At 38.8% G+C, this 17,590-nt stretch overlaps 2 protein-coding genes and 1 pseudogene across 16 annotated transcripts in view; all 3 read right to left on the bottom strand.

Moving 5' to 3' along the window:
* LOC106294466 (uncharacterized protein At1g32220, chloroplastic-like) overlaps positions 1–6,236 on the bottom strand; it is a 13,769-nt gene extending 7,533 nt beyond the window's left edge. For 2 of the 15 annotated variants that reach the window (XR_001260846.1, XR_001260845.1), the window contains exons 1-6: positions 5,821–6,234; positions 5,651–5,741; positions 5,485–5,573; positions 4,729–5,379; positions 3,970–4,625; positions 3,167–3,338 (exon numbers count right to left, since the gene is read on the bottom strand). Coding sequence is in view for 2 of the 15 variants with exons in the window: in XM_013730025.1 (XP_013585479.1) it covers positions 5,324–5,379; positions 5,485–5,573; positions 5,651–5,677 (172 nt within the window). In the remaining 13 variants the exon portion in view is untranslated. Of the gene's footprint in view, positions 1–3,022; positions 3,339–3,508; positions 3,767–3,969; positions 4,626–4,728; positions 5,380–5,484; positions 5,574–5,650; positions 5,742–5,820 lie in introns of those variants that run through there. The other 13 variants (XR_001260850.1, XR_001260849.1, XM_013730025.1 and 10 more) reach the window with 11 other exon arrangements.
* Positions 6,237–6,239: 3 nt separating this feature from the next.
* LOC106344625 lies at positions 6,240–7,120 on the bottom strand (annotated as a pseudogene).
* A 4,436-nt stretch (positions 7,121–11,556) lies between these two features.
* LOC106344624 lies at positions 11,557–14,569 on the bottom strand. Its single transcript, XM_013783967.1, has 4 exons — positions 14,369–14,569; positions 14,027–14,281; positions 12,302–13,742; positions 11,557–12,185 (listed from the first exon to the last, which is right to left on the bottom strand). The coding sequence occupies exons 1-4, from the start codon at positions 14,567–14,569 to the stop codon at positions 11,557–11,559; spliced, it is 2,526 nt and encodes an 841-aa protein (XP_013639421.1).
* Positions 14,570–17,590: the final 3,021 nt, after the last annotated feature.

Raw genomic sequence — 17,590 nt, 5'->3', positions numbered from 1 at the left:
TTTTACGACGAATCATTTACGAGTTTCTTACGAGGAAGCACAACGACCGCGTTACGTGGAAACCCCACGTGGTCTTTACGACGAAAACTTAATTCTTCTTTACGAGGAAAATATAACCTCGCTAATTAACGAGGAAATGGCGACGAATCTTCTCTTACGACAATCATATAACGACGAAACGCCTTTCATCGCCATTTCCTCGTAAGTCTTCTTTTCCGAGGAAATAACGACGATTTTGGCCGTCGTTAAATTTGTGTTTTCTTGTAGTGTTCCAATACCATCTGATGCCGCTGAATTGATCTGTGGATGTCCATGAACCATCCACCATACACATATTATCCAAGCTTAAGGCTTGTGTTTCTTCAGTAATTGATGCCTGTGGGGGAGTAGGTATAGACTCTTTAGCATTATACCAAGCCTGACAATCACTCTCTGCATACCGGACCAGTTCCAAAGGGTCCCTATCTATCTCCCTAAATAGCTTATCATTCTTTTTCCAGATGTACCAAATTATCCAAGGATAAGGATCTCTGTCATCTTCCGGCTTCTTTATATTATTTTTCTTCCAGAACAGGTAATCCATGTTAGCATAAAAGCTTGATACTGGAAAGGTTTGAGAACTCGATGGTGTAGATGATAGTTCTCATGCTTGTAAGGCTGGTGGGCATTCAAAGATCGTGTGGGTAACATTTTTCTCTGGCTCTCCACATCTTGGGAAGTAATTATCACACCGCATATTCCGACGTATTAAATTCTTTGTTACTGCTACCTGCCCTGAAATTAATTGCCATATGAGATGACGGATTTTCTGAGGTGCGTTCACTTTCCAAGCAAAGGCTTGAAGTTCCGTTATGCTAGGCTGTAAAACTTCTGTTTCCTCCTCTGCTTTCAAAATATTTGTAGCAACCCAATACCCAGACTTAACAGTATATTGGCCATTTTTAGTGTAACTCCAGCAGAAAGAATCCCTTCGAAGGGTCGGGCTTATGGCCAAACTCATAATCAACTGTATATCCTCTTGATCAACATACTGTGCCAGTATCAGAGCGTCCCATTCCTTTGATTCAAAGTTAATAAGGCTACTTACAAGCATCTTCGGATTTACCACTGGGGCCCTGGGTCGGGCCGGCCTTGCTGGCGTCGAAGGAATCCACGGATCCTGCCAGACATTGATTTCATATCTTGAATGCACTTTACTCCTGATACCGAAAAGTAAAAGCTTCTTCGCCGCTGAAATACTCGTCCACACATAAGATGGGTTATCCACCGCGGCAATTCGCAGGGGCGAACTGAGACGGTAATATTTTCCCTTAAGTACTCTCGCTACTAATGAATCCGGGTATTGAACAAGACGCCATAGCTGCTTTGCTAGCAAAGCTAAATTAAATTCATGGATCATGTGGAATCCAACTCCACCTTCCTCTCTGGGAGCACACATCTTTTCCCATTTAGCCCAGTGAATCCCTCGTTTTGGTGGGTTTGAGCTCCACTAGAATTGTGCTATGGCACTTGCAAGGTTCTCGCAAATCTCCATAGGGAGTAAAAAGCTTGACATGACATATGTGAGAAGAGCTAGGAGAATAGATTTGATCAAAACTTCCTTCCCTCCTTTCGATAGCCATCTACCTATCCAACCATTCACTCTATGTAAAAGTTTTTCTTTTAGGAAAGCGAAGAGCTTGCACTTAGATCCGCTAATATCCTCTGGTATTCCCGAGTATGTTCCCATTCCCTCTTCATTATGGATTCCAAGAGTGTCTTTGATTTGCTGTCCATCATTCACTGCAATCCTCTTACCAAAGAATAATGAAGATTTATCAAAATTAATACATTGACCTGACGCTTTTCCATACTTCCCGACTACTTTCATAACTTCTTCACATTCATGGGGCTCCGCCTTACAGAAGAAAAGGCTATCATCAGCAAAGAGAAGGTGCGATATCGAGGGGCTAGCTCGTGCGACTCGCATCCCCGTTATCTTCCCTTGATTCTCTGCATGATTTAGAAGGCTAAGAGCGCTTCCGTGCATAGAATAAATATGAAAGGAGACAAAAGATCTCCTTGACGTAAACCTCTCCCTGGAACAATATTTCCCCTTGGTTCCCCGTTGATCAGGACTTTATACTTAACCGAGGTGATGCATCGCATAATCCAGCCAATCCAAATCTCTGAGAAACCCATCTTCCGCATAACCGCCTCAATGAAAGATCATTCCATTCTATCATACGCTTTACTCATATCCGTTTTAATGGCCATTCTCTTGACTCTCCCAGCTGGCTTTGTTCTTAGTGCGTGGAACATCTCCTGGGGCTATCATTATATTATCTGTAATCTGTCTACCCGCAACAAAGGCTGACTGGGTTTCAGATATTCGTTGTGGAAGAATCTTCTTTAATCTTTGGCATAAGACCTTAGATATAATCTTGTAGCTGACGTTACATAGGCTGATCGGTCTAAACTTTGTCATTTCGTTGGGCTTATCCGTTTTAGGAATTAGGCAGATATTGGTGTTATTTAGCCCCTGAGCCATTAACCCGTCAAAAAAAAACTGATTAACCATACGAGTTAAATCCTCTTTGAAAATATCCCAAAACTTCTGATAAAATAGGGCTGTCATCCCATCTGGTCCTGGGGCTTTCTGATAAATTTTCAATGTTTATTAGGAATAAAGTCCAACATATGCATTTAGTGAAATTTTGGTTTATACGTGGGTGATGACATGGAAATACTATGGGTTCGTTTTGTCATATGTTACAGAACCATCATAAGTGATAAAATCTATGGTTTGTTTGTTATTAGTAATATTTATTTCACAGATTACTTAAATGTTAAATAAATCAATGTTGTTGTATGACTTTTTAAACGTTGATTACTAATCAGAGGAGCTGCAACTTAACTATTATACAGGTCTTAATTAAGAGTAGTGATCGATAAGAAAATAAAACCAAGTCGTCGATTTAATTTATGTAAGAGTCCCACAATTATGTTTTGTATAATAAAAGTCAGTTATGATATTTGATTATATATAATAGGTTGGGTTAAGAAGAATAAGTGCTACAACCTATTGTCAATATATTTTTAGGATGATTTTTTTTTTACGCTGGATAATTACGTTGTTACAAACTACGAAAAATATTACAGATGAGTTTACAGCCAAAAATTCTACCTGCCTTCTGGGATTCACGCCTGACTGCAGCACCTGACCGCCCTATCGGATCCACACTTGACGGTATTCCTTGCGCCATGCTATAGATCTTTTGTAAGCTTTTTTCTCGTTAATTCACATAAACTTCTAAAGCACCAGTCCGATAGCAATCACTCCTCCTCGCCAGTCTCATCTGAAAGGAGAAGGAAAGGAGGGGTGAGTAACAGGAGATTTACTTCGTGAGGTATGGGATGCTAAACACGCAAACCACTGACTTGAGTAATAGAACTCCACTATAGAAGTTTAGCTCTAACATGAACAAACAAGACTCCTAAAGCATCACACAAACACAACACAAACAATGCGAAGATAGCATATAGCTAGTCCATACACCCCGCATCTCCTCATACGGATATATATATACATACGCTGCGTCGCTAGTACAGTCTGTCTCTATACCCCCGCCCTCCAAAGCTGCGTCGAATGCAAACGTCTCTGCACCCACGCCCCACACAATCTGCGTCGCTAGCCCAGACGTTTCTGAGCCCCCGCCCACCAAAGCTGCGTCGCTAGTCCAGACATCTCTGGACCCCCGCCCACTCACATAGTCCCTACTCATAACTATGTATACATACATATATATATCATATCTCTTAACATCACGCAATCAAATCAACGGTTGAATCCTCTAGACCCCTAGTTCTAGTTTACAATGAATGAACTAACTAACAATCAAGACTCAAACAGACGGATCATGATTCGAAATCTAAACTACAATAGAGAGAATTCTACACTGGTACGAGATTTACGGAATAGACCCTCACCTTTGCCACGGGTTCTGAAGAAACCTGAGGAAACGCCGAATGGACCTTGACGGCTCTAACAAAGCAACTCCGGAGCTCTCTGAAATTAGATCAATATGATATTCTGGCAGAGCTGAACCATAGAGCAAACAGATGAATAACTCAAGAAATGACCGTTAACTTTTAGATCCCTCCGGTCATAATGTAGTACTATATGTCCTCTATCCATAGAAACCAAGTTTACTCCGATCGGACACCATTTGCTTAACCAAAGTAGCTTCATCTCCAGGGTGGTCGTAAACGCAAACTGCACCAACACCTCTCACGAAAACAAGCATAACTCTCAGAAAATAACTCGGAATAACGATCCGCTTTCAGGAGATGATAGATAAGATAATTAACTACTTACTGACGAATTTCCAGACTGAAAGATTTTGTGTCTGTCGACCCTTTCTCACTTACACCGAGACTGGTCGGAACTGTCTCTGCAACTCAACAGCTTTATTCTTCGCCAAGAAGAAACGTCAATAACTTTCTAACCGTACGTCGATTTGACGATCGGATAGATGATCTGAAAAGCTGGCATCGATATCTTTCCAATGATATCTCTCCCGTTCCATGGTTCTTTCTGTATCAACAGTAAAACGCTGATGAAGTTGACTGTTTGCGGATCCGATCTGTAGATATCAGTCCCAAAGAAACAACCATAACTCTTAGATAAAAATTCCAAATGACAATCTGCTTTTTAATAAACATAGATCTATGAGTGTAGAACATAACCTCAAAATATAGATTCGAAATACTCATATTTGATCGATCGTTATTCTGTTCCCCCAAAACGTGTCTGCAGAGCTCTACTCTCTCTTTTCGGAAGGAGGGAGGGCTTCTCTTTCATGGTGGCTATTTGTGGCTGTTCCGGTGATGTTCCGGCAGGGCTCTGCAATGTAATTGGATCTTTTTGGGCTAAATTTTTCCGGGCCGAGATTTGGGTGGTTACACAAAGGTTACACTTTGACCATATCTCTTTCTTGGTATTATCTAGGACCCATAACTGATTAACGTGACCAAACTTATAGACTAAGAGCATCTCCATTGGTTAGAACCTTTAATGGGTTCTTAAAATTAATTTAATTATTAATTGTGTATTTTAAATAGTTTAGAACCCTTAATATTGTAATTTGTTTTGAAAAGGTCCAATGGGAGAACCCCTATGAGGTTCTTAATTTTTTTTTTTTTGATATTGAAGCAATTGGTAAGATGGAAGTGTTTTAGATTTTTACAAGTATTTGAGAAGACAAACAAAAACTAATACACGAGAACCAAATAGTAAGATGGAAGTGTTTTAGAAGATATATTGAGGTGATCCAACAAGTACCTTGATGCCATGTAACTCTGGAAGCCCATGACTCTTGTACAGACGACCTACCTGATCTATAACACCCATACAAATGGTTCAACATATGACATAAACTAGCTAAGCTTCAATGGTGAACCACAAAAAGTTGAACTTGATCAAAATAAAAAAAAACAGAGTACCTGGTAAGGCTAGAGACAGATAAGCCGCAATCTAAAGCTTCTTTACAGACATGTGATCCCACAAACCCATTTCCACCAAGGACAAGTAGCTGTCAAGAAACGAAACAATGATCATGGACACAAATTGCAATGTGAGATTCCCACAGAAACTGAATAAAGGTCGTACCTTTTCTTTTGTACAAGTCCAACACATAAGACATTACATTCACAAAACTTCCCAATCAGTTTCAATAAAACTTCCCAATCAGGCTCTACAACTTGAAAACACAAGTTCCCAATCAGTTTCAATAAAACTTCTAATAATCAAAACTAAACATCACTGAGATTTAACCGTACCAAAATCCTTGATGTCTCCTTCTCCACCGTGACCTGAAACTTCTTCCCGTGAGATCTTGCCGTCTTCGTCGGCTTCCCGTTGAACGCTCATTCCCACCATCGATTTCCAGAAACAATCATTCTCTTGAAGCCTTCTTCCCTTCTGATCTTCATCATAGCTTCAGAAGGAGATTTTGCCTAACCCAGAAGGATGAGATGAGATTCGAGAGAGGAGACAGGAGTGATCGAGAATGGAGGAAGAAGAGAAACTGATTTCACACTCTTTTTTTAAGCCAATACGGATCCGCCACGTTAGGGGTTTTTACCACTTCTACTTTCTCCTAATTAAACACCGGTTCTTTCATATTTTTGCATTTTTCATTTATTTTTTTTGTCTTTTTTCCCTTAGAACCTCTCCTGAACTCGTCGATGGAGCTGGTCTAAGAGACCTAACTTTCCCTTGTAGCTTATCAACGCAAAGTAGCTAGCCAACACATGGCTAACATCTTCTAATTTTATAAATCTAAACTCCTCAGACTTAACATCAAAGCATGCTCTCACTATATTCAAGCTTCTCCAAGCTACGTAATACAAAATCCCGTTGATGCATATCGTATTTCTGTACCTCACAGGAAAATGCGGAACCAAACATCCGATCTTTCTCCACGATGATTTTTCTTTCCCTATCGTCAGAACGTGATGTTCTTTAGAGTTTTTTTTTGTCTTCTATACTTTGTCACGGTCATGCACAAAACCTTGAATTGATTCTCGATTGGATCATACCCGAGAAAGCTTCTGAAGTCTTTATTCTTGGCTTTCACTTTAGGTAGATGTACGTGCTGACCCGTGCTAGGGTTACATAGCACAGGAACCCTTTCCAACTTTGTATTTCCGTTTGACATCTGGTTCTCGTAAATGTTGATAAATCCGTTGACGACTTGAGACAATTTCTTATACCAATTTCCAGAGATACCCATATGGTAATCAGCTGCTCATCAGCATTTCGAGGCTGAGGGGATGAGAAGAAGTGCCACTTACCACCCAGTTCGAAAGTGAACAAAAGACGTGGCCGAGTCGTTGAACATGTCAGAAATGATTTCGTGAAATGTGGACTGCCAAGTAAAAATGCCCATTGCTTTGATACACATTGGCAGATTGCAATGGTTTTTGCTGGTAGTCTCTTGAGGATCTCGTTGATGAGATCCATGGGAAACGTATCTAAGTTTTCTCCTGCATACATTGAGGAGATCGTCGATGAATGTGTGCAGCGCTTGATGATTTTACGGCTTTTCACCGGATTGTTGTTTTTCTCTATGTTCATTGCAATTTTTGCTTGGCTCTAAGAATCCGTTAGGACAACGGGAGGTAAACTATTATAGGTTTATCGAAACATATCCTGATATTTTACCATGCAATATCTTTTTTAAAAAAAAATTCCTTATTTTAATTTGGAATATTTTATCTCCTATTTTGTGTTTTATTTTGTTCACCCATTCATGAACCAAACTTTGAATTTATATGGTAACAAATATTCTTTTTTTGTACCATGATCTTACTAAAAGGTTTAATGGCCAAATAGTCATAATCTCCTAGTAGTTTCTAAGATTTAATTAGGAAATTAATGGTCATGAGTCATGACTCATGAATGACACATTTGGGGAAGGAGAATTAGAGATAGATGATGACACCATGGTAGGATCATAAGTTATCTTATGTTCACCAACAATATATGCTTCCATTCGTGTGTAAGAACTTTTTGGCTTTGAAAAAAAGAGAACGCATTCCTTTATGATTTACAAGTACCGTTACTTGTTTTGCCATCTCAGGTCATTGAGATCTGAATATGGCTGCCAACTGAAATGAAATATAAGTTACTTTTTGGGGAAATTTTAACCAGTTCTTGTTAGGTTAGCTATATATATCGACGCTTGATATGATATTTTATTTATACCTTGTTTTAAATTACACTTTACCTTGTTCGTCTTTGAGTTCTCAGTATCTTTTGAAACTAGACATCGATGAATTACCTTATAGCTGAATGGGAGTAGAGCCTAGGTTTTCTTCTTTCATGGAGGATATCAATCCTTTATCATTGGATAAATGGATATGCTTAAGCAATTTCTACGATGTAATTGGCACATTGAGGTAGGTATATTCAAGGTATCTTGCATTCTCTCTTCATACATTGAATTTGGAAAGGTGCGCGAAAGAAGTTTTCACAACACTAAGTTCTTCATCTTCCATGGAAGAGAAAAATGCCTTATTGTCAATATTGCGATCAGTCGAGATGTGTTAAAAAGGGAGAGACAGTGGAGACATAACTGAAGAAAAAGAAGATGAATTCAAGACAATCGATGAAAAAACAAGTGAATCTAAGCTTTTGGCATAATGAGAGAAAGATCTGACATTGAATCCAGAGAGACTGAAAGTAATCAGTTATTTCTCATTCAACTGTACAAAGTGAGTCTACACCTCTAGATATACATGATAAAATAAATCAACTAACTAACTGAATATACAGTTTATGTAACCGTAATTTGGCTTAATAGAGCTAATCATATCTTCTCTTTCTTTTGCTTATGTATATAAATAATAGTCGGCAGATAGCACTCTGATGATGTTATCCGAATATTTTAACTTTCCACATCAGTACTAGTAGCTGTTGCACCGATTCCTTAACTCGAGTGACGCCTTTATATATTATGCCTGCAAGCTTTGTCCTGTTTCAGTAAGTGACAATCCCTCTCCAACTCTTGTACGCACAAAATTTTGTCGACTTTTTGGCGTTTGTGACGTTCAGAGTTCCTCATGATTATGATAAAGCTGGTGATCTTGGATCTAATGAGATTATGGTTTACGAAGTTCTTTCTAATCTTTTGTTTTTGGTAACTCGAATCTATGAAAGATGAACAGTGATTTCTTTGATGCGGAGGGTTGCAAATTCCTTTCACATTCCTCTCTGCCAATTCACTTCCACCCCATGAGAGCTACTCTATCTCAACTTAATTCTCAAGTATCTTAGATGAGTTCTTAAAAATAATTATACAATAACGATTTATTAGTTTTTTAGTTAATTTTAATAAAAAAATATTTTAACATTATATCTTGGTAATAAATTATATGTGTATATATATATATTAGTAAAATATTATCAATTTGACGTCCATACCAACAAAATTTAATGTATATGGTATCAAATATATGATTTCACTAAAATTTCAAAAAAATATATGAATTTGATTTTTTCCAAAGTTTGAATATTTGTTTGCATTGTGTTATATATTTTATGCATTACTTAATCATCTGAAAAATATTTGGCCATTCCCCCACAAAATAACAGTTGTATTTAGAGTTTGAATATAAAATCAATTATAAATAATTTATTTTGATAATTTAAATACTCCCTCTGTTCTGAAATGTAAGATGTTTAGAAGAAATTTTATGTTCCAATATGTAAAATGTTTTCATATTTATAGGTAGCTTTAACTTTATCAAAATCTGTGTAACCAATCAAATTTAATAGTTCTATTTTGTAATTGGTTGAATAGTTTTAATTTATAGTTTCAATAATTTTTTTTAGGTAAAAAGTAATTTTCTTAATAAGCGTGTTTTACCTAGAACATCTTATATTTAGGAACATAGGGAGTAACAAATTTTCAACTTCAAGATACATGCTTGTATCATTTCTGCAACATTTTGGTTTACAAGGTACGATGATGCATGTAGAGAGATTCTTTTGAAAAAATATTGATGCAATTTTCACCAAAGTACATTTATTTTGTTGGCTAATAAATGAGTTATATATGTTTGAGTTGAAGAAATTTAAGAATGAATGGCATATCATGAAGTCATTTCGTGTGAGGGAGGATAAAACATAGGAAGGTCACATGGTCATTGCAAAGTCCATAAATAAGTTTTTTTTTTTTTTGTAACTGGCTTCCATAAATAAGTTTCTAGGCCTTAGAAAATAATGCATTGGCCATCTATCGAGGGTTGAGACCACATGCAAAAAGTATGCATTAGGCCTATTGATGGTGCGGTTAGGATGTTATGAATGACATCAGATCTAAACTCAAACGTATATGTAGTCATGTGGGGATATACTTTCGGGTGACGGCCTGTGCAACGAAGGCGGTTTGTGAGTTGAGGTGAGTGTAACATCCCGATATTTAGAAAAATGGTGATGCATGTCGAGAATTTTTTTAATTTATTTGACCGTCTATATTTCGAAAGTGCACTTATTTTTTCGGTCACTTTTTTTATAGAAAATTTCATATTTGTGTATGCTTGAGCTTGAGCAATCATATGGTATGAGTAACCTTTCATGAAGTAATTTTTGGTACGTGTGAGTCACTGCAAAACAAGAAAAATATCATGTAGTGATTATCGAGGTTGTAAATAGGTCTTTCGAGTCTTCCGAATTAACACCATGGTAGTCGGACAAGGGTGTTGTCCATGGGTAGAGAGCATCGTTGGGCCCATGAACGGTTGCGTTCAAGACACTGTATGTGGTATCATAACCAAATCTATATATGTATGGATTCATGTGGGGCTACACCATCATGGTGAATGTTTTTTTTTTTGCTACGTGAATGAGGGTGATTTTTTTTTTTTAAATCCGAGAATGCAGAAAGTAACATAGTAACAGTACCAAAGAGCAAGAACCAAAGTAAAAACAGAGACATAAACAGAGCCGAAAACTCATCCATGTCGACATAACCAACACTTACTATTATAAAACCCTACTTCTTCATTCCGCAACCGAGAACCTCACAGTCTTTCCTCCTTAGGTCCTGCTCCTTCACTCAATGTCGGGATAGACGCAAAAAGACACACTCCACACCAGCCCTCAACTCCTTGCCCTTTCTTCATCAAAACACCTTCTCAGCCATTCCGGCTCTCCTTATGCCACATAAGACTGTGAACGATGTTCCTTCGTCACACTTCTCGCAATCAAGAAAGCACATTTATTCGCCTCTCTGGAGATAGACTGCAGCTCCCACTCACCCAACCTCTGTATCACACCAAGAATCTCAGCACCGAAACCCCTAAATGCCGGCCAAGCCCGTGGTCTCATAGTCAGCCCCACAAGCTCAGGAGCTTCTACTTCAAGCACCACTTTATTTATCTTATGAGAAGCCATGATTTCAATCGCCCACACTATAGCAAGATGTTTAGCTTCTACTAATGAATCGACTCCACAAAAATCCCTTCTTCTGTGCAACTCAACCACTCCTCTGCTATCTCCTGAAATCCAGGATGTCCCCGCCCGTTTAGTACTTGTAGACCAGGCGACACCTATGTTACATTTTAAGACACTAGCGATAGGAGCTTTCCACTTCTGCACCTTACTAATTCTTCTGCGACAAGTCTCCTCATTGTTCACTGTGGGAAGGTGAACATCAAACCATTGTCTGACATCATCTTGATTTTTCTCCACTGTGGCCTCAACTTCAAACTCTTTACCTTCAAAAACAAATCCAATCTTATTTTTCCATAACATCCATAGAACCCACGGGAATACACGAGTTAGAACATCAGGGAACTCCTTATTCGATTTGATTTCCAAAAGATAAGCAAAATTCTCCAGTAAGGACCGGTTCTCAAAACCTCTGGGAGGAAAAGGAAACCCAATTTGCGCCCATAGTAGCCTCGCCACCGGACAAGAAAATAAAATATGGTTGATCGAATCACTCGAGAAACCACATCTTTGACATCTTGGATCTACCTTCATCCCTTTAGCAATCAACTCATCCGTCACTGAGAGTGCATTAGATAAGGCTTTCCACAGAAAATTCGAATTTTTGGCGCTGTGTTGACTTTCCACACTTTGCTTCTGAGCTCATTCAAGGAAGGTCTTGCCAGGGCCTCCTTGCGAACCTCCGACTGATCCAAAGAACATGCTAACCAGTACCCCGACTTCACTGTGTATGCCCCCCATCTGTTATGCACCCACTCATAAGCATCCTTCTCCCCCATAGCAGGTTTTTGTTTCAAGATCAGTTTTAAATCCCTTTCGAAGAAATTTTCTTCTAACTTTCCCCAGTTCCAAGTTTTTGTTTGAGGACAAATCAGATCACAAACACGCAAGTCTAGATCAAAGAGAACATGTTTCCTCAATGGCGCCTTCGGAACTTCATCAAACAGCCACTTATCCATCAACACATTGATATCCTCACCTGATCCAACATCTCGACGAAGTCCTTTTTCCAGCAATGTCCGACCAAAATGAATGCTCCTCCAAGCATATGATGGTCTAGAGCCCAAACTAGCCGATAAGAAATCACTACGTAAGAACCTTGAGCATAGAGAATCCGGGTTCATAAGCAATCTCCACCCTTGCTTAGCTAGCAAGGCTTGATTACACTTCTCCAAGTCTCGAAAACCTAACCACCATTCTTTTTCTCAAGGCACATTCCCTCCCAAGATACCCAATGTATTTTCTTTTTTCCTTCTTGAGCATTCCACCAGAAGTTGGTCATTGCACTAGTAAGATTCTGACAAGTAATCTTAGGTAGCTTAAATACCGACATAGCAAAAACAGGCATTGCCATAGCCATAGCTTTGAGTAAAACCTCCTTACCCCCTGCCGATAAGAACTTGCCATACCAGCCATGGAACCGAGACTTTATCTTCTCATGGATATACTGCAGCATCTCCACCTTTGATCCACTAAAACATTCTGGTAACCCCAGATATTTCCCCGTACCTCCTTCATTAGCAATACCAGTCATCTCTTTGATCTTTACTCTTATACTGTCTCCAATCTTCTTCCCAAACGTAATTGCCGACTTGTTGAAATTAATTAACTGGCCGGATATCTCCTCATACAGCTTCATAATCTTGCATACTGCAGTACACTCGGCCTCCTCTGCCTTTAGAATTAGCAACGAATCATCAGCAAAAAAGAGATGATGTACTGATGGCCCTTGCTCAGAGAATTGGATACCATTTATTTCTCCTCTACGCTCTACCTCATTGAGCTGATGTGATAGCCCTTCAGTACAAAAATCAAAAAGAAAAGGAGATAAAAGATCACCCTGTCTCAACCCTCTACCCGGTCTTATCATCCCTTGAGCTTCTCCGTTAATCAAGACAGTGTATGTAACAGGTCGCACACAGAACATAATCCATTCACGAAAGGTCTGATGAAAACCAAGAACGTTGAGAAGCTCTTCTAGATAGTTCCACTCAATTCTGTCATATGCTTTTGACATATCAGTTTTAATTGCCATGAAATGCTTAGAGATTCTATCATGTGATCTCAACCCATGGACCATCTCATGTGCAATAATGATATTATCAGATATCAATCTCTCTGGAACAAAACCGGACTGGGTGGGCGACACAATATGTTCCAACAAAGGCTTCATCCTAGCAACCAATATTTTCGAGACTATCTTGTACATGACCGAACAGAGGCTGATAGGACGTAAATCCACCATTAGCGTTGGGTTTGGTTTCCACTCCTCTGGAAAAACACCAGTGTGAAAGAAATTCTGAACTTCTCTCACCACATCAGTACCGATGATCTCCCAATACTGTTGAAAAAATAATATATTCATCCCATCACATCCTGGTGCACTCGAGGGTTTAATCGCAAACACTGCATCACGAAATTCTTCCTCGGTCACCTCCTTGATCAACTTTAGATTCATTTGTTCTGTTACCTTTGGTTCAAAACCAGTGAAGAAACCGTTAGTCTCAGAAACTCCATTTGACTTGAAAAGCTTTTCAAAATATTCTGTTGCTACCTTCCCCATCTGATAGTTAGAGGAAACAACAACACCTTCATCGTCAATAAGCTTAGTAAGTTGATTCCGTTGTCTAGATGCTTTCACAGAGGCGTGAAAAAAACTTGTAATATTATATCCAACCACAAGCCACTTATCTCGAATCTTTTGCTTCCAAAAATCTTCCTCCTCCTTAAAGGCTTTGCCAATCTTAATTTTCAATTCTTAAATCAGCACAAAGTCGGGTGAAGTAGAAGAAGTTTCCAGCTCTAAAGCATCTCTAAGCTGCTGCAGCATCACACTAAGTTTTGATTATTCTCCCTCTTCCACTTGCTTAGAGATTGTCGAACAGCACCAATTCTTTTTATTAAGGACAGACTTCCCACACCACTGGAACTTCTCCATGCCTCCTGTATTGTCTCATCCACTCGGACTTTACCCACCATCCTTTTGTCAAAACGAAAGGCCCCTCTTCTTTTCTCATATTGACTAACCAGGTTCACCATCACCGGCCTGTGATCCGAACCTAGTTTCTCCATAAACTCCCGAGACGCTTGGTAAAAAACTCTCCTCCACTCCTTATTCGCAAAACATCTATCCAATTTGCACTGAATATATTTTTGATATCTCTTTCCCGCCCACGTGAAAGCATCTCCCACGCCAATAATCTCAGCCATATCACACACTTTCAACATATCAGCAAACTCCGTGAAAGATGAATCACTACGTTTAGGTCCACCAATCTTCTCCTAGTTGTTCAGAATTTCATTAAAATCTCCCACCATACACCAAGACTCCTTACGGCCAGTACCCAACCTCATAAGACGTTCCCACACCTTCTCTTTCCCTATCTGACTCGGTTCTCCATATACAAAAGACACACAGAACTTGTATCCTCCGTATGTTATAGCACAGTCAACTACATTTTTATCAGCAAACTTCACATCCACACTTACTTTTTGCTTCCACATTAAAGCCAAACCACCACTCAGCTCATTAGGCTCCACCAGAAACACTCTATCATACCCTAATGACATTTGCAAATCAACAACTAACTCCTTTTTTTTGTTTCGTTTACATGAGAAAAATCATCTCTGGGAAATGTTTTTTTGTACGTATTTCCTTTAGACGGGGAATTGTCAAGTCTTGAGACCATTCCAATCCTTGTCAATTCCAGCTCAATATCCGCATTATTGATCCGGCAGTCCCCCAGTTGGGACCACCTCTGAATTAGTACGCCTCGCAATTTTTCCATAATTCCGTGCTATTTCCTCTGCCCTTCTTTTAGTAGCAATATTCTCTGGTGAGACCTCTTCACCTTCTACACCATCATTATCATACCCTGTTGGTTTGGATTTGAACTTCCGCAGTCTCTTTGGAGGACGTCGACGACCACCACCCTTTGTTCTTGAAGTCCCGGAAGAGCTAGCATCGGTCTAATCCGCACTAAAACCCGTTGAACATTCAAGAGAGACACTCATGGTTGAAAAGATCTGGTCCTTCCCATTTGAATTGTCTCCCGCACGAATCAACACTCGCTCTACTCGCTTCTTTCTCCTCTCTAGCTAGCCTTCTCAATATCCTTTCCGGAGTAATCAAATATCAAGCCTTTCTCCCTGTTCACATCTGAGATGAAAACTGGAGCTGGTTCTAGCCTCAAGAATTCTTTTTGACCCCTAGGATCCTTCTCCAAATCCGGAATAGACTGCCTCACACGTTCTTCCCGCACTCGCTTTTCACCTTCATCTGCAGCCAGAATGTACTCTCTCATGTTTTGCAAAACTTTAGGATTGATTTTCCTTCTTCCCGTAGCCCTATCAATGCCCACTTGGTCTTCAGACAAAACTCCATTGAGAGGGTCATTCCTCTGTATACAAAGTTCACTGCTCTGTTTCGCTGCCATTACTCTCTGTTTCCGAGCTTCAGATTTCTCCCTTCTCGCCTGAATAAGCAAAGGACATTTGTCTTTTTCATGGGTAAGTCGCTGACAGTTATAGCATCTCTTCTGGATCCTCTCAAAATCATAACGGATAGTAACCGAGCCACCTCCAGGTAAATTAATTACCTTCTCCTTCCTTACTGGCCGCGACACATCAAAGAAAACTCTGACCCGAACTTAATCATGGCTTTGAGCTTTGGTTGAATCAAAAGCAACCACATCCACCTTCCCAATCAAATCCCCAAAAGCTTTAATAGCTTCTTCAGTATAGTGGTTCACTGGGATATTTCGAATCTGCACCCACACCAGAAAATACTTGAGGTAGTCTTCTGGTGGCTTCTCACAATTCTCCACTCATTAAAAGTCCACACTCGTTTCCTCATCACTTCTTCAAGATCATGTTCGAACTTGAACACAATCTAGAAAGTCGTTTTGGATAAAGCAATCCCTTTTACTCTATCATACATTTGCCACTTCCTTGGCATATCCAGAATCTGATCACTACTCTTCTCCCTTTCAGGGTTTAAAGTTCTACCCGTTATACTCATCTTGTTCCTCTCCACAGCGCTGAATTGAGGTAAATCCGGTAAATTAAAAGGTACCTCCTCCTCCTCCAGTGACATAGATTCAAAAATTTTGTCGATATTCATGAAGAATATGTCGAAAGTTAATCGAAAGTTAAAAAAGTTAAAGGGTATGTAAACCATAGCAGAAAAGCAAAAAAAACTATACTCTACTGCTATCAAAACCCCTTTTTCTTGTAGTGAGTTCCCTGGACTGATTTCATGTTCCAGAAAACCATATATGGGAAATACTGGAGATGCTTTGACCATTTCCCTTTCTCGGTATCATCTAGAACTCGTAACTGATTATTGTACTTAAAACTAACATCAATCCTAAAACTAACATCCAAATCCCTAAAACTATCATCTAAATCCCTAAGACTAACATTAAAATCCCGAAATCCAACAACTTAACATAAAACTAATTTAACAATCTAATCTAAATACAAAAACTTACCTGAGAGAATGATAGGGAAGAAAGAGAGGTAATTTTGAGCATGTTCGCATAAGTGATGTGATGGTGATGAAAACGAGTTGTGGAGTAAAGTTAATATAAATTTGGTGATAAAATGGAGTATGCAACGATTAAAAGTGATTATGAGATTGATTAGAGAGAGAGAGAGAGAGAGAGAGAGAGAGAGAGAGAGAGAGAGAGAGAGAGAGAGAGAGAGAGTGGGGGAAGGAAAAGAGATCGGAAATATTATTTTCAGCCAACAAGACACTCTGAATCATCAAATATTCATCCAAATTTCTTGAAGGATTTACGAGAAGACTGATGATTAGGGTTACCAAACCCAAAGAAAAACATATCAAAAATATATGTATACATTATCATAAACATATCAACGATATCCATATACATACGGAGTTCTAACGAATTCCCAAAAATGTCTTATACATTTCTGACAAAATTCCTACAAATTTAATATAATTATATATTTGTTTAATTATGTTGAATATTCTTCAGAAGTTCCCGATGGATTCCCTATTAATTTATTTAAATAATATTTAATTAATTCCATCGGGAATCCATCAAAATATCCACGAGAATTCGTTGGAAATTTGCGCAGCTTCCTGTTGAACTAAAAAAATGTTTATCTTTATTAAATTCGTCGAAATCCATCGAAATTTTCTGAGGATTTCCGATAAAGTTTGTTTCTTCGGAAACTTCCTATGTTTTTTATAGTGATACCACAACTCCAATAAACTTGTAAATTGAGGATGAATATTACAAAAAGATTTGGGAATAGCTAGATTTTGGGTTCAGCAAACTTAAGAATTGCACTTTCTCCATTAGAAACCGGATCCAATAAATTTTCTTTTAGCAGTTCAAAAACGTTGCATTCATGGGTTCACTCCAGTTTTCTTTGAAGGAGACTAACAAAATCTGGTATAGAGAATCAATACTAGGTGAAAAGCTTTGAACATCGAGAATGTTCGCAGAGATACTAAAAGCAGTGGTCTTGAAAGTCACCAATAAATTCATGGTAAAATTGTCAAAAGAGAACAAAAAAACAACATAATTGTCTCTATGGTATAAATCCATTTTTTACCAT

The sequence above is a fragment of the Brassica oleracea genome, chromosome C5 (genome assembly GCF_000695525.1).
Source record: "Brassica oleracea var. oleracea cultivar TO1000 chromosome C5, BOL, whole genome shotgun sequence".
Taxonomy (NCBI): Eukaryota; Viridiplantae; Streptophyta; class Magnoliopsida; order Brassicales; family Brassicaceae; genus Brassica; species Brassica oleracea.
Note: the sequence above shows the minus strand (reverse complement) of the source record. Positions and strands in the feature narration are given on the sequence as shown.

Bases quoted from the DNA above. Each gene is read 5' to 3' on its own strand.
- LOC106344624 (XM_013783967.1), bottom strand. From the start codon at position 14,569: ATGTCATTAGGGTATGATAGAGTGTTTCTGGTGGAGCCTAATGAGCTG. The intron at 13,743-14,026 runs GTTAGTCAATAT...TTGAAAATTAAG, and splicing joins GGCCGGTGATGGTGAACCTG to ATTGGCAAAGCCTTTAAGGA. The intron at 12,186-12,301 runs GTCAGAATCTTA...AATGGTGGTTAG, and splicing joins TAAGCTACCTAAGATTACTT to GTTTTCGAGACTTGGAGAAG.